Genomic DNA, 17,240 nt, shown 5'->3' with positions numbered 1-17,240 from the left:
TCAATCATGGCCCCAAGTCCACCCCCCTCCTCCCTCCAACAACAAGAACTGTTCAGTCCTGGTCATATCTGACAGAAGATTAAGGAACCGAAACAAGATTGGAAAAGTCATCTTCACTTCAGTGTCAGAGTCGAAAAAGGTGTTACAGGATTTGGATCCTCTAACAAATGCACTGGCCAGGAAACGAGTGTTACCTACTTCCAGACAACAGAAAAAAAAGAGGGTCACCATGACATCACTGAGAAGTGGAACACTATGATGTCATCAGACCTCATTTTTGAACACTTGCTAAAATTTAACCTGGTCTTTGATCAGAACTTGGCTTTAGTCTGGTAAGCTAAGCTCTGATGTGGGGTGAAAAGGCCAGGTATACGGCTGTGAGAAGAGGTCCATAGTGCCCATTGAATGGTCAGACAAACTTTCCCAGATTATATATGAGATATAGCGAGGAGTCAGAGGAGCAAACTTACTGTAAGTTCGGTTTCGTCAAATGTTCATCCTTTCTCAAAACCGACTTACTGTAAGTTCCCTCATCTCTCTCATCTCTAATGACAAAACAATAAGTGTCCAGTGTCTATATTAATGTCCAATCTTACCCCTTCATTCATGCCATAAATCCACAATCATACCGGGTTACGTCCCAAGCTCCCAGATTCATACCTGCCGATTATTAGGTGCAAAATGTTCTGTAACAACCAGGGTCTCCACAGATTTACAACTCACAATATGGTCCACAAAAGCTGAACTCCCACAGATCAACAGGGGGCATGGGTGTGTGTTTGGGGGATCCCTGGCCGTAAAAATGTGCTAATCGTATTATAGAGCAGAAGAAGCTGAAAAGATTGATATATAATCATATAGGAAAAGAGTTAGTGTAACCTGTATATTGTTCTTTTTTTGTGCTTAGAAGTCCAGTGGGCGGACCGCGCCTTAAGAGTCCCATGGGTGGTCTTACTAGTGGGACCCACTAGTAAGACCACCCATGGGACTCTTAAGGCCAGGATAAGCAGACGTTTAGATCAATGAATAAATTAGTGTACAGAACTATATATTGTTCTGCTCAGCTCCTCCTGCTCTGTAACGCCAGTAGACTGGACTGCACTGTTAACACAAGACGCTCCCTTACACGTCAATGACAGAAGGAAATGAAATGATTGTTATTGTATCAATGGAAGGTGCTCTGCCATACAAGACAAAGAGGTCTTCAGTGCTTATTCTAGTACATCCATACATCAGTAGCAGTGTAAGATTTGTCCATCAGTCAAAGGGTATTGTATTCATCTATACACTTTGGGATAAAAACATAGCAGTACGGGCATTTAAATCCTCACATTGTGACAACTCCAGCGGTGACGTCCTTGTGTGTGCTGACAATGGGCTAACTGCATTGTACAACCAAAAAATATACATATATACAAATCTGTAAACTTCAAAATGTAAAAAAACAAACAAACAAAAAAAACAACAAAAGCAAAATCGCAAAAACTATATGCGGGGTGCGGTCCAGGGGCGTGTGAAATGTCCTGACCTAAGGTTGTTGTCCTCAGTTTGCAGCCATTAGTGTTCCGTTGATTCCAGCGGAAGGCACTTGCAGCATACTGCGAAATGCGTTGCTGGCATCGCCATGCATCAGATCAGGTCTGAAGCTTTCTAGGAAGGAAAACATACTCTACTGGTTTGGTCTTTTGTGCATTCTGCCCTGCAATATACTTTATGTTGTGTGCGGGGATGGGTGTGATATATACAGCTCTGTCTACACTTTATTCTGATAGTTACCACTCTTGTCAATGGAAACATAAACACAAATAAAAATATGTCATTTTTTGTCTTTTTTATACATATAAAAAGATCTTCTACATATTATTAATTTCCATTTGGTATGTTACATATCAATTTCTGTACAGAACACAATGCAGTCACTCTGTATTTACAGTGCGCTATGGCGGGAATCCATCCATAGTCACAAAGGCGTAGTTAGGTATGACTCTTCCATGGACTCTCGCTAGTCATTTGGTTTAGCAGCATTGGAGAGATGGCACGTAGTTCCTTATTGGAGACTAGCAACTGCTGTTCTTGAACTCTCCGTTTTCGGTAATGGACAGTTTGGTGGGGTTGGTTGGAGAGATCCCGTTTCGCACTTGCGAGCTATAGCGCTCCTTCACTTGCGTTAGTGCGCTCATCAGGCGCGTGTTGGCTGCGTCCAGCGACATGATCCTCTTCTCCTGGAATAGATCAAAAACATTGTAAGAAAATTGCAGTTTATGGTGTTTGGAGCAATACACAGGGCAGACCTGACTACTTTCTTCTATGCAAAATGGAACTTTCATCAAGCACCAAAAATAGTGTTGTCATACTGATGGTCTCCAGCATTGGGCATCACAATTTCTGTCTGACTTGGCAGTTCTACAACCTACTAATGGCCACTAATTTTTAATGATTTTTAATGTGTTGACATCCCATTGATTGTTAGAGCCAGGAAAAATACTTGGCTAAGCGCTTTGTTCATGGCTTGCTATAGGAAACAGGTTCCATATATTTATGGAACCTTGCGGCAAGATGGCAAAGGCAGTGAGCCAAGGAATGAAATGCTTAGCTCTATCTAGCGATCGGGAGGGATCCTAACACCCGAACCTTGACTGAGCGAAACTTTGGTAAGTGTCAGTACCCTTTGTAATGTCCAGAGCATATATGTGTATATATGTGTGTGTGTGTGTGTGTGTGTGTGTGTGTGTATATATATATATATATTAGTTAGTGTACATGCCCTACAATATCATACAATACTGAGCAGCCGGTTATAGTCATCAGCACAATAAAATGTTGATAAAAGTGCATCTACCTAGGGAAACCTCCAGTACTTGTCTGTAACCCTTGAAGCTACTGCTCAATGCCACTGCAGTGCCACCCACAGGTGAAATGAAGCATTACTGTCTCCTGAAAACCAATGGGCTTTCTGTGTAATGCACGGACATGATGGGTCTTTCAGAGCAAGACATGCACTTTGTAGTTGTTCTCCCCCCTGGCTGATAGATGAGGATTCACATTAGGGTAGTCTCATCTATTAACACCGAATCCTAGACCAGGCAACCACCCAAAATACACTGGTTATTGCTGGGGCAGCTAAGCGGCACTGTTACCCTCTAATATTACTTACTACTGGAAAATAATTCTGCATATAGCAAATAGAGATGTGCATTGAATGTTTCATTTTGCAAAGAAGAAAACACGGCATTGGCTGTGAATGGACGCATTCATCGAGGGGTCTACAAGGAGGACATAGAACCTAACAGAAGACAGTGTAACGGATGGCTTGTTTTCGCCGGCAGCGGAGGAGACACAGCAACACAGGAGTGAAGCAGCCAGAAGCTGGAACTGAAAGGTTGTTCTGAGCGCGGGTGATGGGAGGGGAGTGAGGGTTTGCTCAAAATAAATCATAAGAAAAAGAAAAGAAAAACATAAGACCAAAAATGCACTGCTCCAACCCCATTCCAGCTCAAAGGGTACGGGAGAGGAACTGGGGGAGGTATAAGCCTGCGGGGCTCTGTAACACACCATCCTTACACCTCAATACACCACTATCTCCATTGTAGCTCCTCATAGTACTCTGGAGAACACTTCAGCTTTCCATAAGGCACCAGGTAGAAGAATGCTTTCTATAGTATAGCTATAAATACAAGATATAGAGCTAAAATACACATAATAAAATATATATAATATAAAAAAATATCTCTTTGGTTTGTGGTGCACATTACACCCCATGTTCTATGTCTTCACCCTCACCATGCAGTTATGATAAGGGCCCCATACAATCGGATAGATCATAATATCACGTCTTGGCCTGCCCATACATCCTGCCACAGAAGTTCTTGCACTTTATAGTATGTAGGTGATGTGGTATAGAAGCAAATCTAGCATGAGACGTAAGACTGCTTGGAAAAGATAGAAGGAACTTTCCTATAGGCTTAAAGGCTATAAACAGCTTTGCATACATTTTTCTACATTGCACCCTGTGTGCTTGTCCTGTGTAGCGAACATGTATTACAATACACTACAAGCTGCTTGATGCCATTCATAGTAAACCCATGGTCGGTGTGCAGCCCCTGAGTAGGACATGGAGCAGCTTGTAGTGTATTCTGTTACATCCAAAGCTGCAGAAGACAATCGGTACTCAACGGAACCAATCACAAATATATGTTTAACTTAATAAGGTTCGTACAAAGCAAGCAGGACAAAAATGCCTGCAAAGATGTCTATAGCCTATAACTGCCATTTTTTAAAACATTTAACATGTTATAGAGACAAAGATTTGATCGTCCGGAGTCTGGGTGGTCGGAATCCTTACTTAATGCCAGAACAAGAGGGAAGAGCCTCTTACTGCAGCAGATGGATCCCAGAATAAGTCTATAGAGCCCGTCTCCTGCAGCGAGACACAGAGGGTAGCAAGACAGGGAGAGAAGCATTCCGCCAAGTGCTTCTCTCACCTTGTTCTAAATATCAATGGAGGTCTGAACAACTGGGTCCTGACCAACCAAAATTTCTGATGTGTCAAAACCACTTTAAGCCTCAAAGCGTGGGACTGGTGCAAGAGACAAGACCACTATGTGCACAAAGGTAAGAGCAATAAATCCAGCAATCTTATAACAAAGCAATAAACAGTTCTCCTATCCGACACTATAACCACAATACCGGAGCAGCTATGATGTGTAGAAAGTACATCACAACATATAAGGGTATCTAGATGTAGGAAAACCAGGAAAACGTGGCCTATGATCTCTTTGGGGTAGCGCAGCGCTTGGTGCATAACCTCACAACATAGCTGCCTGCACCCAATGAGACGCTTGGGACAGACAACAATATGCATGTAACGTGACACTTATTACGGTTATAGGGTTCGGGTTGACCCTAAACTTGACCCTCAACTTAAACAAGAACCCTGAAGAGACAAGGAGCTGGAATGTGTAGGAGGTCAGGCACAGGCCATGTCTGGGTACACTGCTTTAGCTAGTATGCGCACTGGTTTTACTTGCCTGTTTGCGTTACACTCCCATTTATGACCTGTAATTTAACACAGTTGTGATGAGACTGAGATGAGAGAGAAAGTCAGTGGTTATTTTTTTCCTAGTGAGGAAGGAAACTGAATCTGGACACTGGAAGCTTTGCCGACGCCATGTAATGACACAAGACAGATGATGTGCGGCTCACACAGGACACGGACATCTATACAGGGAAGCGGCCTGCACTTTTATACCAGCGCTGACAGTGTTCTGTACCCCAGGGAGAGATCAATGTATAGCACACCCTATATCCATCACAGAATACAATACATTTCCACAGGGGTTAAGAATCATCATCTCGCCAACATTTCTGCCGGCAATAATCAGTTGACCTAAAAACGGAAGGTATCGTAATACAAAGGAGGATTAGGTGAACTTCGGCTTTCCAGCTGTTGGTGGATTTACACATCTAAGCGGCCACGCTGGTTACCTAACCGTACTGCCCTCTGTCCAGTGTCTATTGTTTCCTCTATAAATCCCTGTAACATCCCTACCATCAAGCGAAGCTCCGGAACTGGGAATAAGATTTATAGGCCAAACACTTTGGGCACCGTCTTCAGCAGAATACACACAGATTTATGTCAATGCAGAAGGACATGGCTGGGTTCTGCTGATGACAACTAGGACTCCATCCCACCCTGGTAATAAATCCCCCCACCTGATAACGAAATGACTGGCATGGTAAATTTGGGAATTGCTTCCTAGACAGTTGTGACGTTTGTGTTGCATTGCATATATATATATATATATATATATATATATATATATATATATATACATATACATATATATATATACATATATATATACATATATATATATATATATATATATATATATATAGTGAATCTTTGGGGTCTGATAAATAACCTGCTCAAACCACAGGGTGGTCTCAACCATGCATGCCATGCACAGCCATGCACTTCCATCAACTATACCTAGAGATCAGTGGGGGTCCCAGCACCAAGACCCTGACCAGTGAGAATGGTTGACATGTTTGTATGACAAGTCAAAAGTTATATTTTTTCCTTCCCCACTGACACTAGTGAATCACTCAGTGGCTATATAACCATGGACTGTAAAACCTGGCATATCTGTAAGCGTCGTTTTTATTTTTTTTCTACGCTTTGTGCAGTGAAGAAACCAAAATCTCTATATGCCATCTTAAGCTCGCTTTGGGACCTGTCAGTCTTATTAATTGTCAGTGTTCAGGACTCGGAGTGCATAACCCCCTGAAGCTCTGTGCATTAACACTTGCATTGCCAATGCAAGTATTAGGGCCCTATTACACCAAAAGATGTCTGACAGATTATCTGATTTTTTTCAGTTAGGAACGGACTATAAACAGAGAACAGGTCGTAAAGATAAGACTGAGATTTCGCCTTTTTTCAAATCCATTCCTGACTTTGGCTGAAAAAAATCTGTAAGATAATGTGTCAGACATCTTTTGGTGTAATAGGGCCTTCATTCACTGATGGATCAGATTACTTGGTTTCCATTGTCTGTGCTGAAGGATGCATTAGGGCACAGGTGTCAAACTGAGGCCTTCCAGCTGTTTGTTGCAAAACCCATCCCAACCCAATTCCCATCATGCCTGGACAGCTAAAGCGTTGGATGTCCAGACACAAGGGGAATTGTAATTTTGCAACAGCTGGAAGGCTGCAGTTTGAGACCTGTGCATTCGGGTATAGAGAAGGAGCAATGGAAGAAAGTTGTGGCTAAAAGCTGCAACTACTCTGACAGGTTCAACAAGACAATATATATTGTGATCATCTGTTCAAGTGAATGGTCACTAAGTAATACTGCATTTCTCCTGCAGGGGTACAGCAGAGCAATGTCATTTTAAGGCCATGCTCACAATATCATTCTAGAACATAGAGGAGATGCAAATCTTTCCATAGGGATAGAGAACCTTTGGGCCTCCAGCTTTTTAAAAACTACCCACAGAAAATGTGCAAATCCACCACTAGTGCTCATAAGAGGGACCCACTAAAGTGAATGGTTAGCAAAATCCACTGATGATTTTGTATGTATGAACATACCCTAATAGGTTTTCATTGTGTGGGTTCCACTCCTAATTTTGACAAATAGTACTGCAAAATACAGCCATGTAAAAGTGGTCTAAGAAGCGGTTGGGGTAGAAACATGACACTGAACTTTTAAGGTCACTGATAAGTTAGTTAAAGAAGAATAAACCCATTACTATGCTTAATAGCAGAATTCAGTAGCCTCCATGCTGGTAGTTTCCAGGTACCAACATAGCATACACTTTGATTCAAGTCAAAGCCAGAAACAGATTATAAATGGGCGACATAGAAAAAGAAAAGACTGAAACTTCTCATTTTAAAGAAGCACTCTGGGATTTTTTTTTCTGTTCATATAGTGCAGCAAAGGCTGTTCCCCAAATCACACCGACCTAGTCAGCCTGGTGAACTGCTGAGACTGCGGCTTGGTATCAGTGGTGTAGGCGTAGCTACCATGACGGCAGACCACGCAGCTACTATGGGGCCCGAAGTGACAATAACCCCCCTGCTCGCCGTATCAGCGGCGAGGGGTGTCCCGCACCAGATGCAATGGGACCCCATACAGTTTTTTGCTATGGGGCCCCATGAATCCTATCTCAGCCCCTGCCTGGTATCTGTTCACAATACATGCAGTTTTTCTTATTCAAAGTGCATTTTCAAAGGTTTTTATTGCCATGAGGAGACAGTGATCTGACTATGTCATTTTCGAGTGGTCACATGATGCAGCTACAGTAATAAATAGTATGAATGCAGTACAGCAAGAATAAAACAGATGGCACTGTATGAGCAAAAAAAAAACAAAAAAAACTGGAGTGCGTCTTTAAAACTATTTCTGGTTTTAGGTTATGAATAAGAAATGAATGTGGATATTCTGTAAGTATTCAGACTGTTCATCTACTTACAATACAACCAGTGTTAGTTATAGGTGGAGCTTTGCTATAAGAGTGCCGGCCGAGATACTAAGCCTTTGTAAGCAAAATAAAATGGAAGGTGACAGCCAGCGACGGCGGGTAAACAACTTAAGCTGCTGGTTTATCGCCTGACCTTTCCAGATAAGCAAAATCAGAATAAGGAAGTTTATTGCGCTCGGTGTGGGTAACCTCATACCTGTGCATCAATGATTTTCTGCTTTGCATCGATGACAGCCTGCATCTCTGCATGATCCTTTTTCAATTCCTCTTCTACAGCGATTAGCCTGGAAGGGAAGAACATGAGTGAAGTGAGACCAGAACCCCATATACAGCTATGGGGAAGTGAGAGTTTCATGTCGGAGCCTCACCTGCTGATGACACTTTTCATTTGGCTGTCCTTCTCCTCTTGCTGCCGCCGCAGTCGGTCCTCGCTGTCCTCTAGTCTAGATTTGTATTCCATTAGCAGCTTCTGCATCTGCTGTTCCTGCACCAGAAGCCGCCTCTCATATTCCTCCAGGCGACGGCTCGAAACCTTTAACTTCTCCTTTAGCTTGGCTATCTCTTGCTCGTACTGGGAAGCAAAGGACATCATGTTATTGGGAGAGCAATCAGAGCCCCTCTATCTTAATAGACTGTCATTTATGTATATTAGTTCACATTTGTTCTTAAAATAGCAACAGTGGTATTTTAAGTGGAGTGGCCGAGCGCTTACCTGACCCACTGCTTTCTTCATTGTCTTGGGGCAGACAGAGAATACACTCGGAAACTTCCATAGCAGTAAATGGAGCACCAGAACAGAGCGGCAGCCATGCAAATGCTGCTCCACTCTTGACATCCCTGGGGGTGCTGGACCCTCCAATGATTACATGCTGATCAATGATTCTAGTATTTTACTAAGAGAGCTTTCAATGTTGTGTTATATATGGGGGAATAAACCTTCTAAATTCTTAGGTTAGTTCCAGAAAAGTGCATATCTGCAGACAATGGGGAGGCTGGAAAACCTCTGTTGTGCCTGCATGGTGAGTAGATCCCCCCCCCAGGTCATCCATCCATATTCTCACCTTCTCTGCGGGTTTGGGTTCCCCCTTAGTTTGGTCCGCAGTCTCCTCTTCTTCGTCTTCATACTGCCCATTATTCAGCACCCATGCAGCTGTCCTCTCCACCGGGGACATTGTTGCGGAGTCCACAGGGGACTGCACCTAAAGCACAGGAGATAGCAGGTATAAGACAATGGACTCTATTCACATTAGATACTGAACCCTTATATATCAAACATGTTCAGGGAAAAAAAGCATAACACAACTGTAATGCAAACTCTATTCTCTTACTTTATATCTTAGTTGTATACAAGCAGTGCATATTGTATGTTCTGCATTGTTTCACAAAAGCCACAAGTGCAGGTTATTACATTGTTTACTGGAGAAAAGTACAAGTGCAAAACTATACAAGTGTCAGCCACAAGGGGGCAGTGTGGTGCCAGCAGACTGCACAAGCTGCTCCTGTATAGTTACCAGAAGGGGCTCTTCAGCAATGTGTCTGTTTCTGATTTATGGAAAGGTTGAATATTTTTCTCACCCAATCCCAGAAAACTTTCACCTGAGATCACAATGGTATGGCAGTGTCACATCCCAAAGACTAGAACACACAGCCCATTCAGCTGATCTGTAATAAAATGCTCAGCAGAAGGGCACCAGCCGCTTCACCCTTGACCTCTTAAAGACCACGTCTATTGACCGCAAAGGAATTATCCAGGATTAGTAAAACATAGCGACTTTATTCCACAAACAACGCCACCCATCATCAGGTTGGAGCTGAGCTGCAATACCACACACAGACTGAGGACAGAGCGGCAGTGTCTAGAAAGCAGCTATAAGAGAAACAGATTGCTGAACTCAGGGAGACCAGCCAAACGACAACACTGCCGGCTGCTAGTTAAAGCGCTCAATGCAGTGAAGTCCTAGGTGCATTGCCCCCTGGGAAACATGAATATGCAAAAGAGGAGCCCATGGAGCCTCATTGAAGAGTCTCGAAACACAGGACTAGCCAGATATCCCTCCGGGAAGGACCCAGCCAAGGGGTGGCTCCTGTTAGGAAACTACCAAATCCACCATATTAAGTGGCCCTATAAGTCAGTGTAATGACAAGGGATAAACCAAGGCTAGGTAACCATCCACATACAGCTGTTTCGGAGTGTTGCCCCTCATCAGTGTGGAGCAGGATTCTGGCTAGGTGGGAGCAATGCCTAGTAGAGCCATAAGAGATCTGGCTAGTCCTGTGTTTTGAGATAGGACTTCACTGCATTGAGCGCTTTCACTAGCAGCCGGCAGTGTTATCATTTGGCTGGTCTCCCTGAGTTCAGCAATCTGTTTCTCTTATGGCTCTACAAGGCATTGCTCCCACCTAGCCAGAACCCTGCTCCACACTGATGAGGGGCAACACCCCGAAACAGCTGTCTGTGGATGGATACCTGGCCTTGGTTTATCCCTTGTCATTACACTGACTTATAGGGCCACTTAATATGGTGGACTTGGTGGTTTCCTAACAGGAGCCACCCCTTGGCTGGGTCCTTCCCAGAGGGATATCTGGCTAGTCCTGTGTTTTGAGACTCTTCAATAAGGCTCCACAGGCTCCTCTTTTGCATATAGAAAGCAGCTATGTCTTTCTAATCCTGGATAACTCCTTTAAAGTGGGTTTCCCCAAAAAATACCTTAGCACCTATCCATAAAATATCAGCGATCACAACTGCCAGGACCCCCATACACCACAATGGCGGCAGTAGCCCAGTGCCCCTTGTGCATGGAACAGCAGTGTACTTGTGTAACCACTACTCCATTCACTGCTATGGGACTGATGGAGATGCCAAAGCATGATCCATATCAGTGAATGGAGCAGTATAGGGAAATCTCTGGAAATCAACGTGTAGTCGTGCTATCACTGGTAAATCAGGTGCTGTGGATACGTCCCACACTGGGAGAGTTCTGCCATGGGAGGTATCTATGGCAATCCTATCATTCAGAAGACTTTGAGCACAGTTCTGGACACACAGGCCTGGAGGTCTTTTATAGACATGGCATGGCAACCCAGCAGTGCCTCATAATCATTTTTATGAGGACAGGGTGGCCCTCTCCCTGTGTCTAACCACTTAGCTGGGATTGGGGTTCTCTCTGATCCCATCTGTTATAGAGAGAGTCCAGCTGTCAATCTCAGACAACTTTCAGCTGTGATTGTGTGAGCACAACTCCGGTCACCCTGCAATCTGAATAACATAGATGCACACCATTCTGTTATTTTTTGTTACGGGGGTTCAGTTGGTCATACAGGCTGTGTCATTAGGCTGTGTTCACACAAAATCTTTGCAATCAGTTTTTTTCATCCATTTTTGTAAAAAAATTGATGGAAAAATGTATGCATTTGTGTATCTGTTTTTGCATTCTAAAAAAAAAAACGGATCAAAATGCATTTTTTAACGTACACAAGAACGCAGCTGACCGTATATTTGTGTATGTTTAAAAAACGGATGAGTTTTGATGTTTTTTTATAGTGAAAAAAAACAAAAACAAAAAAAAACGGATGCACACAAAACGGATGAAAAAAAATGAATTGCAAAAATGTAGTGTGAAACCAGCCTAATGGAGAGTTAACACAGGAAGGTTCTCTGCTCAGAATCCTCATCTCTTGGCAGTGTGCACATACAGAGAGCACCCCTCACTCTGGAGGAGCGGTCCTGTCCTGCACTAACAAACAATCCACTAATCTAAATGAGACTTGTCTAATGCTTAGAAGGAATCTGTCACCAGGTGTGTGTTGCCTTAAATGAAAGCAGCAGAAACAAGGGACAGAAATGCTGAACAGAACAGTGTATTACTTCCATCATTCTGTTCAGCAGTCCTCCTAATGTCCAAAAAATGGCCTTTGTGCTGTGTCACTCCCTCCACTCTCTGGCTGGTGATTGACAGCTGTCTGCCTATATATAGTACAGATAGACAACTGCCAACGGACAATGGACTGGTGCTCATGAATATCAAGGACTACTGGGCACATGCACATAATGGAAAATGGAGAGGACTAGTGTGCGGTGCTCAGTGTCCTTGCTATTTAGGAGGCCATTTCCAAAATCAGCTACAGACAACGATGACAGTGATACATCATTCTTTTCAGCTTCTCTGTCAATAAAGACCACCTAAAGTGGGGAAGCCATATATACAAAGCTGAAGGGAATAGAGAGATAAGGGCACATGGGCTGTAATGGGAAAAAAAACTGCAGCAAAGTGATAGATGCCTTTTGTCTTACCTGCTGCGTCTGCTGGCGGTGAATGGCTCGTAGTTTAGGTACAGGACTCTCACGAGAAGATGTTGACTGTTGTCTAGACCGGTTACCATTCTGCACAGGTTCAGCAAGCAGTGTTGCAGAGATGCCAGACATACTACCTGTGCTCCGTAAGGAGGCACTGTGTGGCAAAGACTGCGGGGCCTTGGCTCGAGCACCAAGAGCCGCTTGGTCAGTCTTTCGGATCTGGGCTTGGCCTGTGCTATTCTGTCGTGGCAGTGCTATAGGAATGGGCCTTTCTGGCATGGTGTGCCGCCTGCTGAAGTCCTCACTCTGGGTACTCCTTTTAGTGAAGTCTTCCATACTACTATTGCTAGGTCCACTGAGGATGAACTCTTCACTGTTACTGTGGCTTCGGGAGCTGGCAGTGCTTAGGTTTTCAAGACTGGAGTCCACAGATGCTTTGGGCATGGTCGGTGGAGGGTTGTTAAGGTGGTATACAGGGTTTTGGAAAGACAAGGGCTGCAAGCTGTTCTGCTGACTCAAGGCTGGGTGTAAGGGTCTCCTGACTTGAGGAGCACTTTGTGGTGTACTCTGGTTTTCCCGTAATTGCTTGATGGTGGCTACATGTGCAATAGACAACTGGCTGCCAGTTAAACGCAATGGTGGCTCTTGAACAACAGAGGAACGTTCACTGGGATTGACAGTAGAGTCCTGTAGGTCCATCAAGGACACGCTGCGTCCATTGGGAAGCACGTTGTCTCTATCGTCCTTGTCAGAGTAAGACATGCTTTGCGTTGATGCTTGCTGGACAAGAAGCAATGTTTTCCCCCTGAAGTAGTTATCTGCATTTTCAATGGTTGGAGACTTCAGCTTCAGAAGGTCACTGTATAAAAATAACTTTGTGTTAAACATAAGAAATCACAGTAGATTACAAATAAGGAGCTTATACGGCCAAAGGATAGGAGGAATATTCCTTATGTGGAGACCATCTTAAGCTCTTATAACCATACTGAATATATAGGCTGATCCAGACAGCTCAATGTAAGCATTATCTACTATTTATTAACCCCTTAAGCAAGTAAGCCTTTTAATATGGGAAAAGTACTGGGTGTTTTTTTAATATACCTTTTATACTTAACCATGGGATTGCTTGACTGCAGACATATATACACTGCAATACCTATGGGCATTGATGGGTGCAGATTGGAAGCTCCCTTTGTCTAGCTATTTAGATGCTGCATCTACTGACCATTGCATCTGTGAGGTTAAATGGCTGGGATAATAGTTTTCTCCGATCTCGGCCATTACATCAGAATGTCACTTACAGCTGGCACCTGCTACTATACCTGCATTATTACCCAGTTGCCCATTTCCAACTCTTAGGGGGGGATTTATGAAGACCGGCTCACATGTACGCCGGTCTTATATAAGGCCTCGCCCCTTTTTCCCGCCGGCCGGCCAGGATTCCGGACAGCCGGGCGCCCAAACCTGCGCCCTACTGGAAGAAGGTGTAGATTTGGATCATAATTTACGCCTGTGAGCAGGCGTAAATCATGATAAATGAGGCGCGGAAGGAGGCCACGCCTCCTCCCCACCTTTCCACGCTTCCAAGCTCCCCCAGCCAGGGCGTATGGCAGGCGTACACCAGGGAGAAGGGGCGAATCTGCACCTTCTCCCTGGCGTACGCCTCGGGCGGACCATTCATAAATGTCCCCCTTAGTGTATAGCTACTTAATTTCAGAAAACAGCTATTTCTACAAAAACAAAAAATTTAAATCAGCCATGTTTTTGTAATCCTGTAGAACCCCTTAAAAAGAGAAAAGAGAGGAAAAGGGGTACAGTGCAAAATTTGGGACTATGGTGCTAGATCTATGGAAAGTTGGAGAGACATGGCTTTGGAAATAAGCAAATATCTATAACCTAATGTAAGGTTCTCACCTGTCAGTAGGATCCTCAAATATCTTCTGAAGTCCTGAAGAAAGGCTGCCACTTACATTCGGAGTGGAGCTGTGCTCACTGAATCGTCGTAGCTGTTGCTGGATGGGAGTGGGGTTGGTCAATGACTTGGTGATGTCAGCAAGGATGCGTGGCAGCGGTCCCAGTTTTTCCACGGTGGCCTGTAGGAAGGAATTTTCACCCTGATTGGACAATATGCGTGGCAACGTCCGCCATTGTGACGGGTAAGGCCAGGAGGGGTTTCGAAGGGCAGGTGTTTTTTTTTTTGTTTGTTTGTTTGTTCATATGAGTATGTGAGCGCATGGCATGAGCGTAGAGCCATATTATCAACCACGATGTGACGGATGGAGGAGACGGGGTGCAGCCAGGCATCGGGGTAGGAAAGGGCAAGGGAGAAAAGGAAATAGAGAAGAAATTAGGACTGCTCAAATCCAGAAGGAAAATAATTAATTCATGCTTAACATAACTAAAACTACGGCCATTCCAACTCAAAACAGACATGCAAAGCTAACATACTACAAAAATGCAGGGAGAGACAAGGGAAACGTGGTGTGCCTCTGGGTTACAGAGTGGAGCATGCGTCCAATCTAGTGAAAGGAGGAAGGACAGAGAGGTGTGAACAGTGTTATCGGGAGGGCGACTTGTCTAAAAGATCAGCCAAGTGTTGTAGTCAGTCGGTTACTGATGGATATGTGTATAGGTCTTGGAGATCCTGTACGTGAAAGCAGCTGATTGTGAGGTGCCCAAGTTACCAGTAACACATGAGGGGGATTGGAGACACCACAACACAGCTAGCGACAATACCGCAACTCAGACAGAATACATAGTAAACCTATTGGAGGAAAAGCAAAAACCATCACTGCCACTAAACAAGTCAACTTACCAGTATGTGCTAAAGAAAGAGAACTAGGCATTATATAAAATGGCATTGTTTAAATCAATACTTCATTTTTCCTGAAATTTAAGTTTAAAGGTGTTTTCCTGGATTTTATTTTGTAATGATGTCCTATCCTAAGGAAAAACCATTCCTGCTCCCCCTGATCAGCTGTTCGTCAGAGCCTCAGGATCCACAATATACAGTGAACAATGTTCATTATGTAGTGACCATGCTGTATTATTGCAGCTCAGCACCACTGACAGGCCATCAAATCAAATAAAAAAAGTGCACTCAAAAATCTTTCGACATGTCCTACAGACGCCTCAATAGCTTTAATCAGTCTAGATTTGGGGGTTCTGACCCCCACCAATGCTAAAAACCAGAAGAAAGAAGAGCTTGCTGTGTGTCCTTTCCCCGATCTGTTCTCACTGCAAGAAGTGGGCTTCTATAGAGGTCTATGGAGCCCATCTCCTGCACAGCCACAAGCTTCTCCACGCTGGAGTAGGTGTATGAACACTCAGATCTACACCGATTAAAACTTTTCACATATCTCTAGGATGTGTCAAAAGTTTTTCAAAGTGACAGGTGAATTTTACGACTTTCAGATCGATCATATCTAAAAATTCCCTTCCCTATAGTAGCGGGTGCCATACATCACAGATCTGGCGTCTGTAGTTACAAAAAGTCCTACTATAAGAGGTTTTCTCATCTCAGGCTACTTAATATGGGATGTGAATTCTGCAGTTTCCAAGGGAAGTGGCAGCCGGCCAGAAACTTTCCCTGCTGCAGACGCTGCGACAGAAATCATGCAGTACAAGCTGAACATCCCAATGTAATACATGGACACCAAGCGAGGACCATCGCTATGCTCTACTTTATGTAGAGGGCTTGTAGATGTCCTACTGGGATAACTCCTTTATAATGCTGATTGACTTTATACAGGAACATCTGATACAATGTAGTGATAAGTGTCATGAATGAGGCCACAAAAGAACATCAGATTTCATCTGTGCACGGACAATCCAGGCCAACTTTTTTTTGTTAACCAAAGCTGCCAAAGTCAGTGACACAATCACAGGTTAATGATGGCTTTTCTTTAATTTCGGAAGGTATTATAATCACCAACATCTGCACCCGGATAATGGAGGTTATGGTCTGTTACTCCTTGTAAAGCATAGGCCCCCTATAAGCTGCAATTTCCACAGAAGACAAAGTAGAGCTGGTGACTAAACATTGGCTTATGACTGAACATCATAGGATAAAGAACAGGTCATCTAATGAAGTCTCCTACCACATGATGATGATGATGATGAGGGGGAGGAGGTCTAGCGATGGTGACAGGTAAAGGAAGAGGTGCTGTTGATAATTCTACAGCTCCTCATCACCTATGAGCCGGATCAGGCAGTGTATGTGGAGTACAACTAGGCCTGGCCGCTTCCTCCAGACACAGCGCCACTCACGTCCTCAATTTGGGGGTGATTTTGCATCTCATTTCCACTGAAGCGAATGGCGCTAAACTGCAATACCACAGACAACCTGAGGACAGGGGTGGTGCTGTTTCTGCAAGAAAGTAGCTGTTCTGATCCTGAATGACCCCATTACACAGAAGCTAGACTCTAAATAATATAACTTTGGTTAAGGAAAATTATACTAGCTACAGGCAAAAGGCGGCCAGTTCTGTGTGCTGTATTACCTTATCAAGCTGAGACACCACTTCCCACAGGAGGCTGTGCAGGACTGAGAGCTCCCGGCCAAGGTCGATGTAACCTTCAAATCCCGGCGTGTTGGAGATGGTATCTGGGTTGGAGATCTCTTGGAGAAAACGTTTCATCCCACCCCATTCATGCTCCAAGAAGTCGTTCATGAAAGCCATGTATTCCTCCTTATTGCCAAATCTGGTTAAAAGCGATAAGATATTAAGTGTTCTCATAAAAAGTATCAAGTGCAAAGTCTTCATCTACAGAGTGAGTATGTGGGGTATCTTGTGTGTGCAATTCTATTATGGACAGTGCTGCATACAGCGTCCTGTTATAATTAGAGATGAGCGAACCTGGAGCATGCTCGAGCCGATCCGAACCTTCGGCATTTGATTAGTGGTGGCTGCTGACCTTGGATAAAGCCCTAAGGCTGTGTGGAAAAGATGGATAT

At 43.9% G+C, this 17,240-nt stretch overlaps 1 protein-coding gene across 6 annotated transcripts in view; it reads right to left on the bottom strand.

Annotated features, from left to right (window-relative positions):
• Positions 1 to 1,812: 1,812 nt before the first annotated feature.
• The window catches only part of RASAL2 (RAS protein activator like 2), a 239,370-nt gene continuing 223,942 nt past the window's right edge, over positions 1,813 to 17,240 (bottom strand). For 4 of the 6 annotated variants that reach the window (XM_069981110.1, XM_069981114.1, XM_069981113.1 and 1 more), the window contains 7 exons: positions 16,786 to 16,987; positions 14,198 to 14,397; positions 12,281 to 13,142; positions 9,051 to 9,188; positions 8,358 to 8,560; positions 8,186 to 8,273; positions 1,813 to 2,222 (listed from right to left, as the gene is read on the bottom strand). In XM_069981110.1, coding sequence (XP_069837211.1) covers positions 2,058 to 2,222; positions 8,186 to 8,273; positions 8,358 to 8,560; positions 9,051 to 9,188; positions 12,281 to 13,142; positions 14,198 to 14,397; positions 16,786 to 16,987 — 1,858 coding nt within the window. In that variant the 3' untranslated portion in view covers positions 1,813 to 2,057. Of the gene's footprint in view, positions 2,223 to 5,027; positions 5,056 to 8,185; positions 8,274 to 8,357; positions 8,561 to 9,050; positions 9,189 to 12,280; positions 13,143 to 14,197; positions 14,398 to 16,785; positions 16,988 to 17,240 lie in introns of all 6 variants that reach the window. The other 2 variants (XM_069981112.1, XM_069981111.1) reach the window with 2 other exon arrangements.

Source organism: Dendropsophus ebraccatus, chromosome 8, assembly GCF_027789765.1.
Source record: "Dendropsophus ebraccatus isolate aDenEbr1 chromosome 8, aDenEbr1.pat, whole genome shotgun sequence".
In the NCBI taxonomy this organism is placed as follows: Eukaryota; Metazoa; Chordata; class Amphibia; order Anura; family Hylidae; genus Dendropsophus; species Dendropsophus ebraccatus.
The sequence above is the reverse complement of the archived record's forward strand: the minus strand, read 5'-3'. Positions and strand labels throughout refer to the sequence as shown.